Source organism: Pelophylax lessonae, assembly GCF_965119305.1.
Source record: "Pelophylax lessonae genome assembly, chromosome: 1".
NCBI lineage: Eukaryota > Metazoa > Chordata > Amphibia > Anura > Ranidae > Pelophylax > Pelophylax lessonae.
Genome location: NC_138768.1, coordinates 393,685,821 through 393,709,109, shown reverse-complemented (window position 1 = coordinate 393,709,109; position 23,289 = coordinate 393,685,821). Strand labels below are relative to the sequence as shown.

The following is a 23,289-nucleotide window of genomic DNA, read 5'->3' as shown; positions in this document are numbered from 1 at the left end:
CACTGTACCCCACAAAGATTGTGTTCACTGCACCCCACAAAGATTGTGTTCACTGCACCCTAAAAGGATTTTGTTCACTGCACCCCAAAAAGATTGTGTTCACTGCACCCCAAAAAGGATGTTGTTCACTGCACCCCAAAAAGGATTTTGTTCACTGCACCCCAAAAAGATTGTGTTCACTGCACCCCACAAAGATTGTGTTCACTGCACCCCACAAAGGATTTTGTTCACTGCACCCCAAAAAGATTGTGTTCACTGTACCCCCCAAAGATTGTGTTCACTGCACCCCACAAAGATTCTGTTCACTGTACCCCACAAAGATTGTGTTCACTGCACCCCACAAAGGATTTTGTTCACTGCACCCCAAAAAGATTGTGTTCACTGCACCCCAAAAAGGATTTTGTTCACTGCACCCCAAAAAGATTGTGTTCACTGCACCCCACAAAGATTGTGTTCACTGCACCCCACAAAGGATTTTGTTCACTGCACCCCAAAAAGATTGTGTTCACTGTACCCCCCAAAGATTGTGTTCACTGCACCCCACAAAGGATTTTGTTCACTGCACCCCAAAAAGATTGTGTTCACTGTACCCCCCAAAGATTGTGTTCACTGCACCCCACAAAGATTCTGTTCACTGTACCCCACAAAGATTGTGTTCACTGCACCCCACAAAGATTGTGTTCACTGCACCTCAAAAAGGATTTTGTTCACTGCACCCCACAAAGATTGTGTTCACTGCACCCTAAAAGGATTTTGTTCACTGCACCCCAAAAAGATTGTGTTCACTGCACCCCAAAAAGGATGTTGTTCACTGCACCCCAAAAAGGATTTTGTTCACTGCACCCCAAAAAGATTGTGTTCACTGCACCCCACAAAGATTGTGTTCACTGCACCCCACAAAGGATTTTGTTCACTGCACCCCAAAAAGATTGTGTTCACTGTACCCCCCAAAGATTGTGTTCACTGCACCCCACAAAGGATTTTGTTCACTGCACCCCAAAAAGATTGTGTTCACTGTACCCCCCAAAGATTGTGTTCACTGCACCCCACAAAGATTCTGTTCACTGTACCCCACAAAGATTGTGTTCACTGCACCCCACAAAGGATTTTGTTCACTGCACCCCAAAAAGATTGTGTTCACTGCACCCCAAAAAGGATGTTGTTCACTGCACCCCAAAAAGGATTTTGTTCACTGCACCCCAAAAAGATTGTGTTCACTGCACCCCACAAAGATTGTGTTCACTGCACCCCACAAAGGATTTTGTTCACTGCACCCCAAAAAGATTGTGTTCACTGTACCCCCCAAAGATTGTGTTCACTGCACCCCACAAAGGATTTTGTTCACTGCACCCCAAAAGATTGTGTTCACTGTACCCCCCAAAGATTGTGTTCACTGCACCCCACAAAGATTCTGTTCACTGTACCCCACAAAGATTGTGTTCACTGCACCCCAAAAAGGATTTTGTTCACTGCACCCCAAAAAGGATGTTGTTCACTGCACCCCAAAAAGGATTGTGTTCACTGCACCCCAAAAAGATTGTGTTCACTGCACCCCACAAAGATTGTGTTCACTGCACCCCACAAAGGATTTTGTTCACTGCACCCCAAAAAGATTGTGTTCACTGTACCCCCCAAAGATTGTGTTCACTGCACCCCACAAAGATTCTGTTCACTGTACCCCACAAAGATTGTGTTCACTGCACCCTAAAAGGATTTTGTTCACTGCACCCCAAAAAGGATGTTGTTCACTGCACCCCAAAAAGGATTTTGTTCACTGCACCCCAAAAAGGATGTTGTTCACTGCACCCCAAAAAGATTGTGTTCACTGCACCCCACAAAGATTGTGTTCACTGCACCCCACAAAGGATTTTGTTCACTGCACCCCAAAAAGATTGTGTTCACTGCACCTCAAAAAGGATTTTGTTCACTGCACCCCAAAAAGGATGTTGTTCACTGCACCCCAAAAAGATTGTGTTCACTGCACCCCACAAAGATTGTGTTCACTGCACCCCACAAAGGATTTTGTTCACTGCACCCCAAAAAGATTGTGTTCACTGCACCCCAAAAAGGATGTTGTTCACTGCACCCCAAAAAGATTTTGTTCACTGCACCCCAAAAAGATTTTGTTCACTGCACCGCAAAAAGGACGTTGTTCACTGCACCCCAAAAAGATTGTGTTCACTGCAGCCCAAAAAGATTGTGTTCACTGCAGCTCACACACAGAAAAATGGATGTGGATCACTGACACCTGCCTATCTCCTATCCCACACCACACAGCAATATCGATTGTAGTTTGTAGAACACAGTTTCCCTAAAATTCAGCAGCAGCAGCCTCTCCCTAACAGGATTGAGAAGAGATCGTAGATCAGGATTGAGTGCAGAGTCACCCCACCCCCCACACAGCAATATCGATTGTACTTTGTAGAAGACACTGACCCTATAATTCAGCAGACTCTATCCCTAAAATGCCTACAACTCGCCCTGCCTAAACACTCCGACCTGTCCCTCAATTCTATCCAGACACAAATGTTTTTTTCCTGCCTGTCTTTCCCTAATCAGCAGCCAGCACGTTGATGTGTGCTCTGTCCCTGATCTAAGCAGCAGAATGAAGACGCTGCGGCTGCCTGGAACTTATAAAGACTTGGTCACATGCTTCAGACGGCCAATCACAGCTACTGAGACATTTGCAGGCATGGCTGGGATGGCTTAAGGCACACCAGTTAAACGATTGTTGATTGGCTGTTGAAAGCCCGCCATGAAAAGAGCGTCAAAGCATGCCAAACCCGGAAATAAAACGACCGAACACGGATTTTTACCCGAACATACAGTAAAGTGTCCGTGTCCGTGTTCGGGTACAAAAAATCCAATTATTCGGTACGAACAAGAATAATACAGTCCGTGTTCGCTCAACACTAATGATGACACAAGTAAAAAGCAAAATTTGTGAAAACCACATTGCACTTTCTGTAGTGTGTGCATGACTACTACAAGGTTGGTATATTAGTAGACTCATGCAGGTTCTGAGCTCCCCTGAGATCTGAGATCATCCAGAACCAGTCGGGGCTGACTGTGGTTGGGGGCACTGTCAGGTAATTATAGATGTGTATTGTAGCTTTTAGTCACAGTACTAACAGTGACAAAAACAAAATAAACCAGCACAAATTAAAATAAATTCAGGAAATAGAATATAATGCATATACTAAACCCGACAAAATATATGCACCCCTACATTATGCATAGAAAAGTAATAAAACAATATGCATAAGCTACACTGAAATTTAACCATTTAACACAAACTGACGTAGGCCTACGTTGGCTGACTGTAAGTGGTTGTACCGGGATGATGCCTCTAGCTAGAGGCATCATCCCGGTACCTTTGTTTAGAGCCAGCGAACGGCTTTCCAGTGGCAATCGTTACCCCCCTCTCCCGCGGCTGTGGCCGGGAGACCCGAGCCAACAGCCGGCATGTCCGACGGCTGGATGGAGTCCCAATCTAAGCAGGATGTGGCTTCGATCGGGTCTCCGATGACGTAACCCGAAGGCGGCATCCATGACGTCACATCCGGGTTATTCGGCTGCTAAAGGCGGCAGTTTCAAAAAGTGAATGTATTAAAAAATGCTGTTTTCAGCATTTTGAATACATGGAAGTGTAGTAGAGGGGTCTAGGGTCTTTTAGACCCCCGATCCCTCCATAAAGTGTACCTGTCACTACATATTGCTGTAACAAGGGATGTTTACATTACTTGTGACAGCAATAAAAGTGATGCGATTTTTTTTTTTAAATAAAAAAACCTGTGTTAAAATAAAAAAAAAAATAATAAAATTAATAGGAAAAAAATAAAAATTTTAGCCCCCGTCGCCGTGAGCTTGCGCACGAAAGAAGACATATATGGAAGTCACACCGCAAATGAAATCGCCATTCAAACCACACATGGGAGGGGTCGCCGTGATCGCCAGAGCGTGAGCAATAATTAAAAAAAAAAGAGCTACACTCTAACTCTAAACTGGTAACCGTTAAAAAATATTAAAGCATTGCCTATGGAGATTTTTATTGACCGCAGTTTGTCGCCATTCCACGGGTGTACGAAATTTTAAACCGTAACATGTTGGGTATCTATTTACTCGGCATCACATCATCTTTCACAATATACAAAAAAATCGGCTAACTTTACTGTTTACTTTTTTAAATGCAGTGAAATATGATTTTTCGTAATTTTTCCAAAAAAATGGCGTTTGAAAGTTTGATAGTATCTATCTATCTATCTATCTATCTATCTATCTATCTATCTATCTATCTATCTATCTATCTATCTATCTATCTATCTATCTATCTATCTATCTATCTATCTATCTATCTATCTATCTATCTATCTATCTATCTATCTATCTATCTATCTATCTATCTATCTATCTATCTATCTATCTATCTTTTATAATATTTGTTTTTTGTTTTTTTGAGTTTTGGACCCACTGCCACTCTTAGAAGCACCACTTTGTCTCTTTTCAGTGTATATACCTTTATGGAAGTCATCGGGCAGCTGCTTGAGGAGTGTCAACTGCTGTATATACAGGACTTGTGCCTAATTTCCAGACTCTCTCTGTCTGTAGGGGTTTTGGACTTTGGACTGTATGCATATCTTTCTGATGTCTAGAATACCCGTGCCAATAACCACTTGGTCCTATGTTGCTGAGTAAGTTAAAGGATAATTGTATAAAGGTATGATGTTTACTATGCAGGAGTTAAATATTTATTTACACGAACCCGTGTAATTATTTGTTCAAGTACATTATCATATTAAATGCATTGTCATACATAGGCTATTACAATTGTTAAATTATTTTTTTAATTTACTCATCTTTTGGTTTGTTGATATTCTGGATGATTTACATCTTTGACTGCTAATCTTATTACAAGTAATAAATATTAATTTAAACATGAAAACAAGTAGTATTACCAAGATTAGAACATTGAACATGACTTATATTTCTGTCTGCTACATTAGTTGCAAGAAATAGAATTTTACAGGCAATTGAGTTGTACACATAATTAACAGTTTTTGACATGCAAATTGATTCAGAATACACAGATTATGACCCATTCTATAAAAATAAGCTAGACATCATTAATTGGTGTAGAACCTCACATCTGTAAATGTCAAACCTTATAGGGAGCATAAATGCAATGCCTATTTATCAAACAGAAATTTAAATGAGAACAATTTGGAAAAAAGTATGTGTATGTTCTTCAAATGCAGCATTGGACTAGGCATTCTAATTAGTGTTGAGCAATACAGCATTGTTGTGCATACAGCACTTTATCTTCCAATATAAGTATTACCAGAAAACATAAATTCTTTGGCTTGTTAAAAGTATATTCAGAGGCCTTGAACACATACAGTAAATGGTAGATGGATACATGTAATGTTGTTCCTGCGCTATCCTGCGGAGGATCCATATATGTCCAGGAATTGAAAAGTATTAGGAAGGAATACGGTGCTGCTCGTTTTGGGATCCCACCATCCATCCACACCAGAGGCAATTCTCTGGGACATCGTCAAGAGCTTTATTACACACTCTCTTCTTTGGTGTGTACTGAGGTAAGTGGCCATTACACACTTGTTTGTTAGGTGAGAAGAGGAACACTTCGTATGAATTTAACTTGAGTACCAAGATTCACAATTTATTTGAAGATATATTTTTTCTCTACACAGTTATGATTGCTACTTAGCATTTTTGTCTGGACTGATTATTTTTCTTTTTCTTCTTTTTTAACACGTTCGGTTGGACTTGAATCTATGCATTATTCACTCATGCTGCTTAACCACTTAAGCCCCGGAAGATTTTACCCCGTTCCTGACCAGGGCCTATTTTGTGATTTGGCACTGTGTGACTTAAACGGACAATTGCGCGGTCGTGCGACGCTGTACCTAAACGAATTTGGCGTTCTTTTTTTCCCACAAACAGAGCTTTCTTTTGGTGGTATTTGATCACCTGTGCGATTTTTTGATCATGCGCTATAAACAAAAAAGAGCGTCAATTTTGCAAAAATAACAATATTTTTCATATTTTTTTATATGAAATTCCCCCCAAAAAAATTTAAAAATCTAAATTTTTTAACATTTTAGGCCAATTTTTTTTACCATATGTTTGGTAAAAAAAAAATTGCAAAAAGCGTATTTTGATTGGTTAGCACAAAAGTTATTGCGTTTACTAACAAAGGGAAAGATTTTTGTAATTTTTGTTGTTTTTTTTTAATGCGTATTGGCAGCGATCTGCGTTTTTTTTTTGCGGGACTGCGACATTGGGGCGGACAGATCGGACCCTTGACTGACATTTTTTACACTTTTGGGGTTACCAGTGACATTACTACAGTAATCAGTGCTATACATATGCACTGTTACTGTAAAAAATTACACTCTGCAGTGAAGGAGTTAACTGTATTTACAGAGGGAGGGGTTAAGTGTGTCCTAGGGGCGTGTTTCTAACTGTGATTGGCTGTGGCTTGATGTGTAAGAACAGTGATCAACGGTCCTACATAGTAGAACCGTTTGATCACCATTCTTACACAGGGGAGACTGACAGGCGGCTTTGTTTACACTAGCCGCCTGCCTTTCTCCCGCTGTCACGGACGATCGCGAGTGCCCGGCGGACATCGGGTCTGCCGGGCACACGCGCGGGGTAGTCCGTGACCGAGCGGGAGCGCGCATCCGGCGGCGCGCGCTCGCTCCCAAAACCCTTACAGGCTAGTGACGTAGCCCTACGTCGCTTTGCCTGTGACGGGCTGACTGCCGACGTAAATAGTCGTGCGGCAGTCAGCAAGTGGTTAATATTGATTATATATATTTTTTCTTCACATGCTGCACGATATTTTGGATATCACATTTGGATCATGTTATGATTTTACGAATTAGTGCCAATTTTTTTGATTGCTCACATACTGTTTTTCACGGTGGGGACACTGAATAATGATTGGCTGCTTTTTCTGTTATTATTCATATTTTTCACATTTATTTTTTGGATTTGATTTGCTCACATCACTGATTACACACAGAGTCAGACCCCTCGGGTAGCGCATTGGTCCTCTTTTATATTGCTAATGAAACATTATATATAAATAAACATATATAATGAAGTGGAAAACAAACATGAAAAGTCCCAAGTGATATGAACATAAATTCAGCATAAAAAATCAGACCCAAGTGTCGATGGTGAAAAAGGAAGTGTCCAAAATGCAGTAAGTGATTACAGTGCACGTGGAATCTCAACACCCACAGGGAGTAATATATGCGTTTACCAGAAGTACAGGACCCAAATTACCATATGGTACTTGGGTCAAAACAGCTTGGATGGTGTATGATGGTTATCCATACCGGTGTGATGTCATCAGGTATTCCAGTGTAGCTTTATAGCCGGTATATACACAAGGATGGCTCCAATTCAGAGATGATGTTGAAAATAAACCAAGAAGGAGCAGAACATAGTGTAATACTGCCATCCTTGTGTATATACCAGCTATAAAGCTACACTGGAATACCTGGTGACATCACACGGGCCGGATAACCATCATACACCATCCAAGCTGTTTTGACCCAAGTACCATATGGTATTTTGGGTCCTGTACTTCTGGTAAGCGCATATATTACTCCCTGTGGGTGTTGGGATTCCACGTACACTGTAATCACTTACTGCATTTGGACACTTCCTTTTTCACCATCGACACTTGGGACTGATTATTTATGCTGAATTTATGTTCATATCACTTGGGACTTTTCATGTTTGTTTTCCACTTCATTATATATTTTTATTTATATATAATGTTTGCACGTTATATTGTTTTTCTATTGGTCAACTTTTTTGTCAGTTGTTTTGTGCAAGCAGTTCACGTCACGGTTAGCGCAATTTATTTGTGTTCTTTTCTCTATCCCATTGTGAAGGCTTGCTCCTGGATATTGATGTTCCAGACACTAATGAGGATCCTCTTCCACCAATCCCCAAATCCTATCAAGATGAGCATGGTCATCAAGTCCATCAGCATTTCATACAAAGCTATTTTATAGGTATGCGTCAACTCTTACTCTGTACACCTTACCAGGAAGTTTATCAGGAAGTTTACTCTGTTTTTGGTGAAAAGGCTGTGATTGTTACAGTAGAAAATGGGAAGTGGTCTCATATCAGGATGTCTGGCACCCCTCTCATTTCAACACAAGCTGCTCGTTTTAGCAGCTTCTGTGGATGTTCTGAAACCTTGCTTGAACATGTACTGGCAATACATTCATTTTACACCAAGGTCTTTGGAGATATCTTTGTCGAATAGTTACGCCACACAAAACTATTCTTGCTTACAAAAACCCTCCGTAAAACAAATAAATAAAAGCAAAAAAAAAATATGTTGGCCAGCATTTTTTTTATTAGGCCAAATAATAACCAGTGTTAGATCAGAACTGTGCAAATCCACTGTATTTACATTATAAGTCATGAGGTATATGCCAAAGGAATGTAGGTGTCCCATCCCACTTTGATGCACACTGCTAAACATCTCATTATCTTAATGATGAGAAGTTGTTTAGGTTTAACAAATTAGGCTCAACATTGTCTAGAATGACAATGGTGGAGTTTTACTAAAATTGCAGCACATACAATCTTGCACAGCTGAGCCTAGTAACCAATCAGCTACTAGATTTTATTGTCTGAGCTTCATATAACAAGCTGAATGTAGAATTTAACTGGTTAGTATGACCAGCTGCACCTGATTCTCTGTGCTACAGTTTTAGTAAATATCACCCAGTGGCTATTTACCATATTCAGAAAGCACACGTGCAAAGATAAAGCTTTGGGGCAGGAAGCTCTGCCCCCCTTGTGACATCACCAACCGGTGCATGCTGGGTCGGTGATGTCACAAGAGGGTCGGTGCCACCAGGTGACGTTGCCTATATAAGAACTTTCAAACTGTAATTAATCATGATTGACAATGGATCTACATCGGGGGGACACTGTTTTTTTTATTATAAATAAAGGATTTGTCAAAAAACTGTGTACTCCATACTCATTCACATGGGGGGGGGGCGGGATCTGGGGGCCCCCTTGTTAAAAGGGGCTTCCAGATTCTGATAAGCCCCCTGCCCACAGACCCTGGACTGTGGTTGTGGAGAAGAGACCCTTGTCCTTATCAACATGTGGACAAGGTGCTTTAGGGTGGGGGGGGGACAGAGCTGAGGGCATGTGGCCTGGTATAGCTACATGTTCAGCCTCATGATCCAAATAGGGTCTGGTTGGATTTTGGGGGGGACCCCATGCTGTTTTTTTTTTAATTTTGACGTGGGGTTTCCCTTAAAATCTATACAAAACCTGGACTGAGGAGGGACCCCATGCCATTTTATTTCTTTCCTTTTTTTTTAAAATAGCCAGGTGCCGGCAATTGCAACTGCAAGCCAATTTAATGTAACTTGACTCGTTTTCCTTTTCTTTAGAAATTTAATTTTTGCTGCAGCATCTTCTATACATGACAAATAAACTGGGGCACTTCTCTAATTATGAAAACAGTATGTGGCTTAACATTTGTGTTCACAAATCAATAGTGTCAACAAATTAATATTGGAAATGTGATCCAAAAAAATTAAAATAAAATGTTTGATGCATAAATATAATCCTTTAAATCTGCAACAGTTCATAAATAACACTTTATATGTGAAGATCCAAATGAGAGATTTATTCCTATGGTGAATATCCAGTGCTTAACAGTGTCAAAAACAAGAAATGAAACCGGTGCTCAGATGGGAACCTCCACCACATTTAATGCACGCCTCTTATCAGACATGTATGATCTCAAATTATAGAGATCTCACTCACTTGAGGTATATCCAGAAAACTCAGCAACAAGAGGGAAACTCCATCCAGTCCATTCCCGATGGGTGAAGCGATCCCAAAGTGTCAAATAGATGGAAATTGCCCAATACTCATTCCCAACATGTGCAGAGAAAAGAAAGACTTTGTAGTGTAATATGTTCAAAAATGTATTTATTAAAAGCTTAGATTACACTTACATTTGTGAAGTTAAAAAACCAGCATAGCAAACACAATACTAGGCACAGCGGTGGTCAGCACCAGCTTGCTTGTGTGGAATGACATTACAGAATTAGCTCCACCCAACCCGTTTCCCGGTAACAGGCGTCAACTGGGAAAGGTCACTTTGACATTTAGGCCCCTTTCACACTACGTCAGTTGTCATCCGTTTTTCGTCAGTTGTTATCCGTTTTTTGTCAGTTGTTATCCGTCTTTCATCCGTTGTCATCCGTTTTTACATAGAGATGCATTGATGTCCGTTTTTCATCCGTCAACGGATGGATGAAAAACGGACAGCGTGTGTGAAAGGGGCCTTACTGAAGGGTGGTGGGATAAGCGCAGAATATTTTTACTATATGTTCCATACATGCTACAGATGTGCCACTTTACAGGCAGACTAAGTGGACCCCCCAGGCACCATATTTAAAGGATTTTTTTTCATTTTTATTGTTTCTTTTTAGGCATCATTAAAATCCCTGCTCCTTTAAAAATGATCATTTAAAAAAAAAAAAAAAATTGCATTGATACATGTCCCTCAGGGCAGTACCCAAACCCCCATACCCCTTTCATGGCCAATTATTTGTATATAGACCTTCAAAATGGGCACTTTTGATTTCTTATGTTCAGCTACCATAGACTTCAACTGAGTTTCTCGGTTCAGGGCAGAAGCTTTCCCCTGTTGGGAAGTTCTGCTGCGAACCGAGCAGGGGGATGTTCACCCATCTCTACTCTATAGTACTTGTAAGGAATCCCTGCATACATGCCTTCATGCCCTTAATTTCATCTTCAATGGCATTTGAATGACCCTCTAACATGATGTTCTAGCTTTGCCTGGCGGAACCTCTCACTCTGACGTTGCACCTAAACAAGTTGCTTTCTGTACAAATTATATGTGTGACATAGTATGCACATGTCATATGTTGATGGTTGGATTGTGCACTGCAAACCCAAATTGGCATTAACATCTGCTGAACTTTGGCTTAAATTGGTCTCTTTGCTCTGGGAACTTGAAGACAATGGCAGGCAAGGTTGACTACCTCTACACTGACATTAGGCCATTAGGCTGCTGTTTTTGAGACTGGCCGATGGCATCATTCTGGTCAGATGCAGAGAAGCCTAGATCTTGAACATCTACTTCAATAGAAAAAAAGTAGAATGTTTGCTTCCTCTATGGGGTCATCTGTAAGAGAACAGAGATGGATTAAGTCAAAGTTGGTCCATGTCCTCCCCTTCTTGAATACTCACCCAAGTCCATGATAAATCCTGTGCAGGCAAAGCATGCTCCATGTTAACCTCTAGGGAAAGTTTGCCAAAAGAGCACTGTATTCTGAAAAAGAGGGGAGTTCCTCCTGGCAAGATACACTAGGACTGCAAGGGGGAACCCAGCATCAACATTGAAAATGCATCTAGAATATTTGCGAACACAATGTACTTACCTCTCTTGTTGTGCGAGGTATTGAAATCTTTGGCCAGCCCTGCAACTGTCTCTTCATGGATGTAAGGCACCAGCATTCTTTCATAGTCCAACATCTCAACAGAAGCTTGTAATACACCACCAGTTTTAGAATCCAGCAGACTCGAACTTGGCAGCAGAACATAGGGGACAAATACCAAATAATATTAATAAAATACAGGGAAGGTCATTTTCATGTTGGATTTGTGAGTGACATGGGAAAAACAAGTTCTTCCACTGCAGGCTTGGGGCATGTCCTGAAGATATATAGGGTGTAATAGAACAAGTGAGTTGAGTAAGCCTCATCCCATGCAGCCTGCCAGTGCTTTGCGTGCAGCCCATAATATCTTGGACCAAGTCAGTCACCTGGAGTGTAGCAGAACATAAAGTGTAAGCAGGACCGGTACTACCATTATGCAAACTAGGCAGATGCCTAGGACGCACTGCCACCTAGGGCTCACTGCCCCCTAGGGTGCAGCCATGGCCAGTGCCACATTCCTCTCCTGTTACCTCCTCATCCCCGGTGGATGTCACCTCTAGAGAGGGGTGCAGTGTGTACAGGAAGGGGGGTGTAGGCTTAAAGGGGGGCAGTGTGTATAGGAAGGGGGTGTAGGGTTAAAGGGGGTGTAGCATTAAAGGGGGGGCAGTGTGTGCAGGAAGGGGTGTAGCATTAAAGGAGGGCAGTGTGTGCAGGAAGGGGGTGTAGTGTTAAAGGGGGGCAGTGTGTGCAGGAGGGGGGGCAGTGTGTACAAGAAGGGTGGTGTAGGGTTAAAGGAGGGCAATGTGTACAGGAAGGGGAGTGTAGAGTTAAATAGGGGGGGCTTTATGTGCAGGAAGGGGGGCAATATGTACATTTTTTTGGGGGGGTGCAAGTAGCTGGTCTTGCCTAGGGCGCAAAATAGTCTAGCACCGACCCTGAGTGTAAGGTGCCAGGAGCCACAAAGTGGCAGCTTGAAGATACAGCAGCCATGTTCCAGCATCTACAGCCGCTTTCTGTACATTCTTGATTACCTGGACTGTCAGGAAATACATTTATTGTGTAAGACTATGAACTGAGGCTTTCAGTCCCAACCAGTTAAAGTGCTAACAAAGAGAAGGCTTGAGAATGAAAAGAAAACACAGGCTAGTATAAGTCGATCAAAGTTAGGGGTCTCTTTATAAAATATTTGTTGCATGGATGTCAGAAGCATTCATGCAAGTTAAACAAAATTTGACTATAATTTTCCTAAGAGATCAATTCCTGCATCACCCACTCTATCTAGGGGCCAAAATACTGTGGGCTCCATTCACTAAATGGTATTGAGCACCTTAAGAAATGTAAGTAAAATACTGCTCAGCATTTTCTAAATAGTTTTACCGCGTGCGGTATTTGGCTGTGTTTTGCGGTATTTTCCACATTAAACTGTGCAGTAATTGACAGCAGGTGTGCATTAATATACCGCAGGTGTAATCATATCCAGTGGGCGGTGCTTATTTTCTGATGCACACTTCTCAGGGCCCTGGCAGAAGTGACTGATAGCAGAGGCGAGCTCAACAGAACAGAAGCCAAAGATTCTGGATTTGGAAAGCCCATGGTAAGCCTTTTAACAGCCTCATTTGTCTTAGCACATGCACTTTCATGTTTGGCTTGTGACATATTTTTGTATCTGTTTTATCTACCTCATTTCTGGTGCCTACCTTGCTTGGAGCACATGTTTCTTCTGTATTAGATGCCTCATTTATTTTTAGCTGTACACTTCTGTGATGTCCCTCACTGCTTGCTGTACATGTTCCTGTTTGTTTGCCCAATAATGCCCAGTGTGAATGTTCAGCCTTTCTTCCCCATTTGTTTGGACTTTTGAAGCATGCCCCAAAGTTTGTTGTGCATTTGTTTGATATGGTTTAGAATGGGAAAAGGAGAGAGCCACACATTACATGGAATCTTGAGAAAATTTCTTTATATAAAGCTCCAAACATCCAACTTTGAGGCAGACTTATCAATATCAGAGGTACATACAGTATATATATATATATATATATATATATATATATATATATATATATATATGCTTGTGTTTTTTTTAAGTTCTCTTTACTGTATTCAAGTCATCCTTTGGAAAAAACATCTTCTTTTGGTTTAGATGTGTTCTAGATGTGCCTCATTTGTTTTCTCTGCACCTTTCTTGCCTTGCTTTTTTTCCCTTTTCTACAGTATAAAAAACATGGCGCACAAGTCATCTGCTGCATCCTTAAAGCAGCCATGGTCCAATGTAAGTATGTATTTATTATTTTTACCTTCACATGCGTATGTCCAGAATTTGGGACTAATAGGTTTTTATTGTGTCCAATAGATGCTACATCCCAAATTGAGCCAGGAACAAGACATGGGAACAAGAAATCATGTTCTGGAAATAAGTCACGCTAGCTTCTGTTCAATCTTAAAACGCATGTCTTTAACCACTTTAAGACCGGAAGATTTTGCTGCTTAATGACCAGGCCCTATTTTGCGATTTGGCACTGCGTGACTTTAACGGACAATTGCGGAGTCGTGCAACGCTGTACCCAAACTAAATTGACGTCCTTTTTTTCCACAAATAGAGCTTTCTTTTGGTGGTATTTGGTCACCTCTGTGATTTTATTTTTTGCGCTATAAACAAAAAAAAGAGCGACAATTTTGAAAAAAAAACAATATTTTTCACATTCTGCAATATAACATTCCCAAAAAAAAAAAATGTAAAAATCAAAATTATTTAACATTTTAGGCCAATTTGTTTTCTGCTACATATTTTTGGTAAAAAAAATCGCAATAAGCGTATTTTGATCGGTTTGCGCAAAAGTTATTGCTTTTACTAACTACGGGATAGATTTATGTCATTTTTATTGTTTTTTTTTTTTTTTACCAGTAATGGCGGCAATCTGCGATTTTTAGCAGGACTGCGACATTGTGGCGGACAGATCGGACCCCTAACTGACATTTTTTTACACTATTGGGGGTACCAGTGACATTACTACAGTAATCATTGCTAAAAATATGCACTGTTACTGTAATAATGACACTGGCAGGGAAGGGGTTAACCTTGTGGGTGATCAAGGGGTTCAATGTAAGCCTAGAGGAGTGATTCTAACTGTGGGGGGGGTTGGGCTTGTGAGATGACCATAGAGACATGTGATCCTTTACAGCAGAATCGCATGGTCTCTGTGATGATCTCAGGGAGAATGACGGACGGCTGTGTGTACATCAGCCATCTGTCCTTTTCTGTCAACGGGGAGAGATTGCAAGTGGCCGGCAGGCATAGGAGCCGTCTGACACTCGCGCCAGCTTCCCTTCCCCGCTGACGAGCGGGGGCGGTAGCGCCGGAAGTTGCTCATGCACGCCCCCTAGCTCCTCCCAGGCGAGTGCAGTACATGTACGGGACTTTGCCTGGGAGAGCCAGCCTGCCGCAGTATATCTGCAGCGGCTGGGGGTAAAGTGGTTAAATGCTCTCACATGCACAACGTGCCTACTTTATTGCACCTAGTGTTGTTTGAAGAAATCTTTGCTTGACATAAGCATCTTAATTTTTTTTTCCTTCGTAGACACCAAATTTACTCGCCATGGAAACGACCAAGGGGAAAAACACCTCGGGATGGAGTGTTCCTATCGTAAGTGCCAGACAGCATTCTTGTGAAGGTATTCACTTATTTACTGGCTGTGTATGTAAAGGGATGTGATTTCAGTTCTGTGTACTGTGGAAGGGAGGAACTGTGTACTGTGCTGTGTACTGTACCTCAGTGGCAAGGCATGGCATTCAGAGTGGAGGGGGGTGGTCAGGGGGCTTTGGGGGGCACAACTGAGATCCAGGGGGGCACTACCCACCCCAGCACCCCCCTAGATCCAGCCATGCCAGAAATACATATTATATTTGGCAGAGACATGTAAGCTAACATTCTAAACGAAAAAAAAAAAACATATATGTAGTCTAACATGAGACACAATAAATTATATTACATTTGCAAGTTAGGTTTAGTGACTCTATCTACAAATGTTGAAAGTATGGATTGGACTTATAGCACATTTGTAACTTTCTAAATCAGCATAACCTATAACTTGTTTATGAGACTGTACACATCTAATACTTAAGAATTTGTGTCACATATTCCTAGGATAAAAAGAACAATCACTACCAATGGAATTAGTCTCCACGGATTTGCTATGTCATGCTGCATGAAAGCTTTATTTTTTCTATCAATCAACATGACTGATGCCTGCTGCTGAATAAAATATTCAAAAATGAAAAATGAACCTCAAAGACAAAAAAGGATTGAATGTTTAAACTATTTTAATGTATTACTTTTATTTCATGACACCTGGAATTAACTTTTATTTTCAGATCCTATGCCTTCCCTCATTATAGCAAATTTAGCATTAGGAGTTTTTAATGTTCCAGGTAGCATAAATGTATATAGAATATCTTTGTTTATATCAATGATCAGTAAATATATCCAGTTTGAACAAAACTTTAAAAGGTACTTCCAAAAAGTTATTCTCCATTTGCAAAAATGGCTAATAAAAAGCCAATTTGGCCTGCTCACCCTCCCAAACCTCTGCTTTCTGCAACTACTCATTTAGCGGCAGTATAACTACCGCAATAAAATGTCAACTTCTTGCTCAGGCCCACCCCTGTCATTTGTTGCTACAATGCTGGCAGCCACCTGCACCAGAAAAACAAATGACGCTGTGTGGCCTGGCTACTAAAGATGCTGTGCAAGGGTAAAATATGCATTGGTTGCAAGGGGGCAGCCAGCGTGCACCATCCTCCTGAGCCATAACAGGCCCTCAACAGTGGAGGAGTACCTTGCCATGGTGTCATGTATATGGTGGAGATTGAGCTGGAGAGGGGGCTTCTCATGCACCTTTTGTCAAACACCCCTGGTAGTAATGACAGGAAGTGTGAGGGCACAGAGAAGCATGAGGGCTGGTGGTAGATGACCATAGATCACCAGGTAGGAGCCAGGAACTGGAACACAGTGACACTTGATTGGCAGACAGAAGTGTAGCCAGTACTCAAGCCAAAAGGTCATCAATAGCCGGGAAAGCGAGGTACAGGAACATCAGTCAGGGTAAAATCCCTGATCGGCCTATCATCACAACATAATTAGTACTACATACCCCTGAACTGCCTCCCCACCATTTCCCGTCTCCATCTGTGATGGATTCTGGGAGGCCTCTGATCCTAAAATTATATCGTCTGGATCTGTTCTCCAGGTCATCTATCTTAGCAAGTACTGTTTCCAGTTGATCCTGGAGATCTTGAATTCTAGCAGAATTTTGGTTCATCCGTGCAACAGTGTGGTCGTTTTTTTTCTGTATATCTTCAATGTGGGAGCCTAAGTTATGAAGATCACCCTGTATGGTAGAAGTGATCTGGGCAGCAGTGTGTGATAAACCTCTTGCCAGCATTTTAGAAAATGTAGAAAGGAGGCTGTGCATATTAGCGGGGGCGTTTGGGACCCCTAAGTGCAGGTCACTGGTCAGGCCTGGGCTGGAGGCAGGGTCCTCCATGGGGGATAGCAGAAGTTCTTCCAGGGTCCTCCCAATAAATGATTCGGTGGAGGCAGGAGAGTAGTCAGGTAGTGGAGGATTACTCACAGTTTATGGGGAAGCATGGAACTGCTGTGGGGTGGTGACTGGGTCGGAGATATCCTCGGCATCTGTCCCCCTGCAGTGTCCTCCCACTGGAGTGGCGGGCAAGGCCATCTTGGATTTGTCAGGCCAGGGCGCGGGAAAGGTCTCTCCTGGCAGATCCTCCCGGATCCCGAGCTCGTCACTCACACGTCCATGCAGGGAGCCGTCGCGCATGCGCCTCCTCAAGAGGCATTGTTTTAAAAAAAACTCTTACACAGTGTGTTATGGCTGGATAAAGCGGAGGGGCTGGCAGTGAATTATTTTTTTTAAGGTTATAAACACTTTAAGGGTCTGTGTATTTTTTATGTTTTTTTTTAAGCCGCATTCAAAGATCCTCTTCTCTCTAGTCGGTACTTTTAATTAATTTAATTTTTTGCCCTGGTAATATCATCCAGGGCATTACTAAGCGTGTACTGGTCTTAAAACAGGTGAGGAAAAAAAAACAGCAGGATTTGGATTTGGAGGGGGCTTTACCCTCCCCCCCCTCCACGTTCCTCAATATCTTTGCTCCTTTTTGTTATAGGGACTCTGTGGTTTCGTTTTGTCCCTCTGGAACGTTCCTCGACTTTGAGGCACCCACAGCCACTTTTTGTTCTAGAGGTTAACTTGTATTATTCCCTTTGTATCCTTTATGAATGTACAGGAGACTCCCGGGAACAGCTTTGGCCTTTTGGGGACCTCTCGGTGATTGCCGTTACTCTTCAAAGTGGGTAGTTTGGACCTGCCTCCTCTTTTGGAGCGATGGGAATCCCACATCGTTTGTTACTATACTTGATGGTGTTCAGTTGGGCAGCACGGATGGGGTGGGAACGTTTTTTTTTTCTCCCCCCACCCAGTGCTGTTCCTTCAATTATTCTGGGCGTTTTCCGGTGCCGTTGCCATGCACCTCCATTTGCTCTGGCTGATTCCACAAGATGGTTTTCTCATGCCCATCCGGAGCACCTACAGGTCTCCACTTTAGAAACCTGCTTCTTACTTCCTGGCCTTCTACGGGGACCTATCTGTCCCGTGGTAAGCCCAGGTGTGGCTTCATGCCACCGTTGTTTTTTTCTTTTTATAAATTTTATATGCAATGGTATATTTTGTGCATCATGCTAACACTTGTTCTCTGTCTTGTCTTCTTTACCCCTTCCTTCCCCCCCTCTTCACTTCCTTCCTCCCCTCCCCCTTACTGGTCTGTCTTTACTTCCAGAGCTTTTCTATACAGATGGTCTGGCTTCTCCAGCTCCTCCTCCATCTTCCGGGCTCCCTCTCCTACCAGCTAGCCTTGGATCTCTTCTCAGCGCTCCTCTATCACTGGACGGATGGCATCACCTGATCCCCGCTCACCTACTCTGCGTATAGCATCACATAATGTCCAGGGCCTCAACTCACCAACCAAAAGACTTAAGTTGTTCCAATATTATCACTCCATGCATCTGGATGTACTACTCTTACAAGAAACACATTTCCCCAACACTTATAATCCCTTCTTTGTCCACCAGAAATACCCCTTATTCTTTCTAGCAAGCTCGGAATCCAAAACTTTAGGGGGGTGGGTATCTTCTCTTCAGGAATGTCAAATTCACCCCTAATAACATACTAAAGGACCCGGAAGGTAGATATCTCCTCGTTATGGGGGAAATTAATGGGCAACCTCACACCCTCCTGTCATATTATACGCCCAATAGTGGGCAAGCTCGCTTATTTTCTGAATTAGCCAAAATAGTCTCTGACAACACAGTGGGTACCCTCATTATGGGTGTGGACTTGAATCTAGCTTTCTATCTCCGCCTTGACAAATCCATACCACGTTCCTTCCAATACAGACAACCCTCTAAACAAAGCCTTCGAGTTGCTAAGATCCTCTCATCCTTAGGCCTAGTGGATACTTGGCGAGAGCTTAACCCAAAATCGAAGGACTATACACACTTCTCCGCCCCACACCAAACGTATGCCCGTATAGATCCTATTTTCATACTCACCCTTGCTGTCCCTCTGGCCTTAAAAGCCAGCATGAGAGACACTCCCTTATCCGACCATGCTATAGTGTTTCTTTCTCTGACTTCCCATTCCCCCACCCGGGGCCCTAAAGTCTGGAGACTTAACAAAACCATTCAATTGAACCCGGTACATTGCACTATGATTGACAAAGACATAAAGGAGTATTTCCTCCTAAATTATGTGAATAATGTCTTCCCTGCTTCGCTCTGGGCAGCTCACAAGGCTGTGATCAGGGGTAAACTTCTACAACTCTCCACCAAACTTAAACGTGAACGACAAGTTGATATAGCTAAATTGGAGGAATCCTTTCTTCCTATCCGTAACCTTCACAAAACTAACCCCTCCAAAGACACACTGGCGCAACTGGATGCAGCCCGCCTGGCTTTGACTTTAGCACTCACTACTGTGGCTGAAAAGGTGGACGACTGCCAGGTTCTATTCACAGGATAGGAACAGGATAGAATAGGCACACGTTTGGCTTCTAAGCTGACACCTAAACCACGGACTCTAGTATTCCCTAAGGGCTCTTTCACACGGGCGTTCCGTTTTTATCTTCAGTTCCGTCACTTTTTTTTTGTTATGAAACGGACACTGATGACAATTTTTACATCAGTTTGGCATCCGCGGACGTCCGTTTTTCCATCCGCCGACGTCCGTTTTTTGTCCGCCGACGTCCGTTTTTTGTCCGCCGATGTCCGTTTTTTGTCCGCCGACGTCCGTTTTACATCCGCTGACATGCTTTTTTTTATCATTTTTCTATACATTTTCCATCCGTTTTACATCAGTTTCATATCAGTTTTTCATCCTTTTTTTTTATGACTCATAATTTCCCATGTCACTTTGCTCTTAACCCAGCATGCATTGGGTTTCCCATGCTGCTTTGTGGTCCCAGTGTGCATACAGTGTGTCTGCCTGTGTGTTCCTGTGTCTCATTTCTTGTGATTTATATCAAAGCGAGCAATGGCCCCTTCCCGATTTTGGGATGATGTCACATGTCTTATGCTACTGTATTATGTGAGGGGAGTGGAGAGCCGGAGGAGGAAGACTGTTCAGCGAAAACGTCGCACCTATTGGGTTCATCCGATGATCCTAAAGAGGCCCTCTGAGGGATTTCTGTCCCTACACTATGCGGATTTAAGACGGTATCCGGTTAAATTTTTCAATTTCACCAGAATGAACGTAACGACATTTGATTTTGTCTTGGAGAAATTGTTACCACGTCTTCAGCGGATGGACACCAATATGAGACGCAGTGTGCCGCCAGCGGAGCGTCTGCTAGTGACTCTCAGGTAAGTCAGCTGCTGTTGTCATGCTTTATATGCTGTTGTCATGCTATATGTCATGCTATATGCTAGGGGCAAATGTCAGATAACATGAAATTACCAACTAAAATGTACTTTTCCGTTAATTCTTGTCTAATTTCCTTATGCCTAGGTTTCTTGCATCCGGGCAGACATTTACGTGTCTGAACCATTATTTTCTATTGGGGATCTCTACAATATCAATGATCGTTCATGACACCTGCAAGGCCATATGGGAGGAGCTAACACCGATTGCAATGCCTGTCCCTGATGAAAATGTGTGGTTGCAAATAGCTGAGGGATTCCTGATGAAGACCCAATTTCCCAACTGCCTTGGTGCCCTTGACGGGAAACATATGCGGATTAGAATGCCTCCTGGATCAGGCTCCAGTTATTTCAATTACAAAAAATTTTTTTCATTGGTGCTGATGGCTATCTGTGATAGCAACTATAAATTTATTATGGTGGACATTGGTGCATATGGTAGCTCTGCTGACTCCCGTGTCTTCAGGACATCCGCTATGGGTAGAAGGCTGTTAGATGGACGTCTAAACCTACCTGCTGACAAGCCACTGCCAGGAACAAATGGACCAGCTATACCTCACGTTTTAGTGGCTGATGAAGCATTTGCCCTCTCACGTCACCTTTTAAGGCCATACGCCAAACATAATCTAACAAGCCAAAAAAGGATTTTTAACTACAGACTGAGTAGAGCAAGAAGGTTCGTTGAGTGCACATTTGGAATCTTAACAAACAAGTGGCGCATTTTCCATAGTGCCATTCAACTTAAAGTGGATAATGCCGAAGAAGTGATCAAAGCATGTTGTGTGTTGCACAATATCGTACGTGATAAAGAAGGCTTGAGCATGGATGATGAAGATGAAACACATTTGCCCTCTGTGCAATATGGTGGACTGCGCCCGAACCATTCAGCTCTTGCTCTACGAGATAAATTCGCAGATTATTTCATGACCCCTGAAGGAGAGGTTCCATGGCAGTATGCCCATATGTAATCTTTTTAAAGATTGTAACTGCACTTATTTTCCTTTTGTTCATTAATATAATAGTTTCCATTTGTTCAATAAAAGAATAAAAACAAATTCTTTGTCAGAAATTTTTTTTTATTTAAACAGCATCACACATAACAACCTCTGTGATTTTAATATGAAATAAAAGACAATTCAAAATCCAAAGTCAACCTTATAAGTCCTGATAATAGGGACTTGGAGCATTCCCGAAATGCGTTGATGAGGAAGATGCAGACGTTTGGGACATGTAGGAGTCCTGAGAGCTTGACGTTTGCTGGCTGCTGGTGGGCTTTGACTGGGTAAATGGTGGTGCATGGGATGGGGGTCCACATGGTGGGAGGGTATGGGTTGGCATCCTATTATATGGCAGGGTTGGGTTAGGGGGGTAGGATGGATTATAACCATAATGGCCAGGTGATGTACTTGGCATCATTGGATGCTGGACTGGCCTTTGATACAAATGATATTCTGGTATGGGTTCCCCAGCTATTGCAGCTTTTATACATGTGATGGTTACATGAGATATCTGCATTTGTACCTCCATTTTTTTATTGTTAGGGGTCTGGACCAAATGATGATATAGGCTGCGGAGGAATGCAGCATCATAATTGTTTGAGTCTAGGAAGGGGTCCATGGATTCAGACCTACGCATGGCCCTCATATCCTCCATGAACTTCATCATGGCAGTGTCCATTGGTGTTGGTGCAGCACCTCTTCTTTGTGACCCTCTAGAAGCTCTGGGAACCTGTACAGTAGGGAAATTTGTTAGAACATTTGTCTTTATTAATGTTTACAATAGGGGCTTAGGTTTGGTAAAATTTACTTACATGTTGTCTTGGCGTGCGGACTTGAGCATGTTGAGGAGACACCTGTGCAGAAGTTTGAGGCTGTGATTCGTGGTCACTTGTGTCAGCCTCTGCTTCGGTGACCTCTTCCCCCTCCTCTTCTGTTTCTGTAATGTTGGAGCTGGTGCTGTAATACAATACATTGATAAATTATTTGTCCTACTTTTCAAATTGATTAAATTTTACGTAGAATGACAGCTTTGTACTCACGGTCTTAAGTCCATAACATTACGCAGGAATGACAGCATTTCAAAAAAAGGACTTCTCCTCCTCTGGCTGACTCCTGCCCCACTTCTGCTCTCCTCAGCCTCATCGTTCAGTTCCCTCCTGTAGCGGTCCCTTTGTGACCTCCATCTCGTGATGATTTTTTTGCCTATGAAAAATGGATAATATGAACTTAATTACATGACAGATGTCACAATTAGGTGGACCACAAGTCTCAGCAAGCGAACAGTGAAAGATACGGTTACATAACTTTACATTTCACCTATCTGTCTCTTTTAGCATGCTGAGACTTGTAGTCCACCCATATGTCACAATTAGGTGGACCACAAGTCTCAGCAAGCAAACAGTGAAAGATACGGTAATATAACTTTACATTTCACCTATCTGTCTCTTTTAGCATGCTGAGACTTGTAGTCCACCCATATGTCACAATTAGGTGGACCACAAGTCTCAGCAAGCAAACAGTGAAAGATACGGTAAAATAACTTTACATTTCACCTATCTGTCTCTTTTAGCATGCTGAGACTTGTAGTCCACCCATATGTCACAATTAGGTGGACCACAAGTCTCAGCAAGCGAACAGTGAAAGATACGGTAATATAACTTTACATTTCACCTATCTGTCTCTTTTAGCATGCTGAGACTTGTAGTCCACCCATATGTCACAATTAGGTGGACCACAAGTCTCAGCAAGCAAACAGTGAAAGATACGGTAATATAACTTTACATTTCACCTATCTGTCTCTTTTAG

General features: G+C 42.3%; 1 protein-coding gene across 1 annotated transcript; it reads left to right on the top strand.

Moving 5' to 3' along the window:
- Positions 1-20,099: 20,099 nt before the first annotated feature.
- Positions 20,100-21,453, top strand: LOC309545791 (uncharacterized protein; the record flags this gene model as incomplete). The annotated part of the gene is made up of 2 exons (XM_082245148.1): positions 20,100-20,428; positions 20,574-21,453. The coding sequence occupies 2 exons, from the start codon at positions 20,100-20,102 to the stop codon at positions 21,451-21,453; spliced, it is 1,209 nt and encodes a 402-aa protein (XP_082101274.1).
- Positions 21,454-23,289: the final 1,836 nt, after the last annotated feature.